The 2,439-nt window shown below is 37.2% G+C and overlaps 1 protein-coding gene across 1 annotated transcript; it reads left to right on the top strand.

The window, feature by feature from the left end:
• The first annotated feature begins 1,119 nt into the window (after positions 1-1,119).
• On the top strand, positions 1,120-2,202 carry LOC113310024 (calcium-dependent protein kinase 7-like). The gene has a single exon (XM_026558562.1). It carries the CDS (start codon positions 1,120-1,122, stop codon positions 2,200-2,202), a length of 1,083 nt encoding a protein of 360 aa, XP_026414347.1.
• Positions 2,203-2,439: the final 237 nt, after the last annotated feature.

Here is a 2,439-nt window from a genome sequence, read left to right as displayed (position 1 = left end):
AACACTATTGCTGCCAACTTAGCTAGGCTCTCTAGCCACTCCCTTTTACTTCAAAACTTTAATTGGAAAGGTCCAAACCTCCATTTATTATGGACAACTTTATAGTTTACTCCAAATCATGCACTCACGGATAACTATAATAACTCTAATTTATTTTTGAGGAGGCATCTTGGTGCTAGGCTTAGCCCAAATGACCACCGTGTTGTTACTATTGAGTAGGTAGCTCGTTTGAGCTTCCTTCTCTTTTATCATAAAAAAAAAAGTCGAATGACCTTTTGAATATGTCAATTTTTTCCACACGAAGTGCCCATTTTATTAGAAGACTATTCAATTTCTCGACCTTTATTAATTTATTTTGTTTGATCAATTTTTGTCGTAGACTCAAATAATTGTGATTGGTTGAGTTGAATGAATGTCTTTAGCCGTGGGGTTATATAGAATTGGTCCTCAACTAGCACATGAGATGGTCCACCATCACATGAATTTATTGACTTCATAATTTTTCGTCGGCTACAATCTCTTCGTCCTCTGTTTTTAATGTCTCATGTAAGTTCTTTGCTTCAGAAACTTGCTGCTCCCGGTGGCCGCTACACCACGGAACCACCACCACCTAATTTGTGCGGGTAACTCTCTTATATACCTTGTAACAGTACCACTGCACCAGTAACAATATTATTCTATAATACTTTTATTTGTTTTGCCAAAATAAAAAATTATAGAATATAATTTAATTTCGGAAAATGTTACCAGTTCCAGGGCAAGTTTACATTTTAATTTTTCAGCAAAATATTTCATTTGCTTTCAAATCAAAAGATTCAAAAGAACCTACTGGGAAAATTTTAATGTTCAGAGCAAATCTGGTGACAAGATGAAACTAGCAGAAGCCGAAAAAAGAAACTACTACAGGAAAGCATAGAGAAGACGCTTAACCAAAGTCCAAATATTTACGTTTTGATATGAAACTCGGAAAGCTAATAAAAGGAAAGCTAGTTTCCAACTTGGAATAGTTTTTCCTTCCCAATCGGGTATCCGAGTCCCTTTCTTAATCCACTCCATTCCGAGCACTATAAATAAACATAGTAAAGATTTAGATTGATGAATCAATTCAAAAGGAAAAAGATGAAGCAAACACAGAAGAGCGGACGCGATCAGCAACGGTTGACGTACGGGATGGATCTTATTGAAAAAAAGATGAAGCAAACACAGAAGAGCGGACGCGATCAGCAAGGGAGGAAGTACGTGATGGATCTTGAATTTTTTGAATTTTCCAAGAAGAAACTAGACGGTCCTATGAAGCGGTTATCATCAATGGATCTTGAATTTGGCAGAAACAAAGATGAAAAACTAATAATCCATAGCCAGAAACCCGAAAAAGTCTTTGACGGAAAATACTTGTTGGTTTGTGAAATTGGCAGAGGCGCATTCGGGATTGTCTACTACTGTATAGATAAAAACACTAAACGAGCTTTTGCATGTAAATATATTCCTAAAAACCCTAAACATCCAAGTGCTGTTCATGAGATATCAGTCATGGCTAATATCCGTCATCCAAATGTTGTTAGTCTAAAAGACAGTCGTGTAGACGAGAAATCAACACAGATTGTAATGGAGCTGTGCCAAGGAGGTGATCTTTTGAATCGAATGGGCGACAGAGGTCTTTCTGTTACATGCAAAAGTCTTTTTAGTGAACCAATAGCCGCGCATATTTTGAAATCCATTGTGGAAGTGGTCAAGGAGTTTCACGAACACGGAGTTATGCTTAGAGACTTAAATCCGAGAAATTTCGTATTCGTTGATAACAGGGACAACTCTGCTCTTAAAGCCATTGATTTTGGACTTTCGATTGATTTTAAACCGGGCCAGAGGTTTTCATATAGACCTGCATGTACTCATTTTCTGGCCCCTGAGGTTTTGAGACAGAATTACGGACCAGAAGCTGATATATGGAGTGCAGGAGTGATTCTGTATATGATGTTAGGTGGGCGATTTCCATTTTTTGCAAAAGATGCGAAGAGTCTTGAGGCCCAAATTAAATATGGGTTCGTAGATAGGATAACGAATCCATGGCCAAGGGTTTCCGACAGCGCCAAGAATCTTGTTAGAAATATGTTAGAGGTTGATGCTAGTAAGCGTTTCACTGCTGAGCAAGTTCTTAATCATCCATGGTTACTGGTGAATGCCAAGAAAAATCCAACTAGCTGATTTAAGCTCTGCAGCCATGAAGGAACAGTGAAGTTAAAAGAACGGAATCAGATGCGTCATGTCATAAACTCATAGTATCGCTTTTAATTTGGAGTAGTTTAGTGTTTTTTTTTTTTCTGTTTTTTTTTTTTTTGGTGTTGATGAATTTTTAAGCTAGACCGGTTCAAACTTAGGCTCACACTATCATTAATATAGTCAACCATATATTTATATATTTATCATCATTTGTGCTCGTGT

Source organism: Papaver somniferum, chromosome 9 (genome assembly GCF_003573695.1).
Source record: "Papaver somniferum cultivar HN1 chromosome 9, ASM357369v1, whole genome shotgun sequence".
NCBI classification, from domain to species: Eukaryota; Viridiplantae; Streptophyta; class Magnoliopsida; order Ranunculales; family Papaveraceae; genus Papaver; species Papaver somniferum.
This window is presented reverse-complemented; position numbering and strand designations above follow the sequence as displayed.

Coding starts and splice junctions, on each gene's coding strand:
- LOC113310024 (XM_026558562.1), top strand. CDS start 1,120: ATGAAGCAAACACAGAAGAGCGGACGCGATCAGCAACGGTTGACGTAC.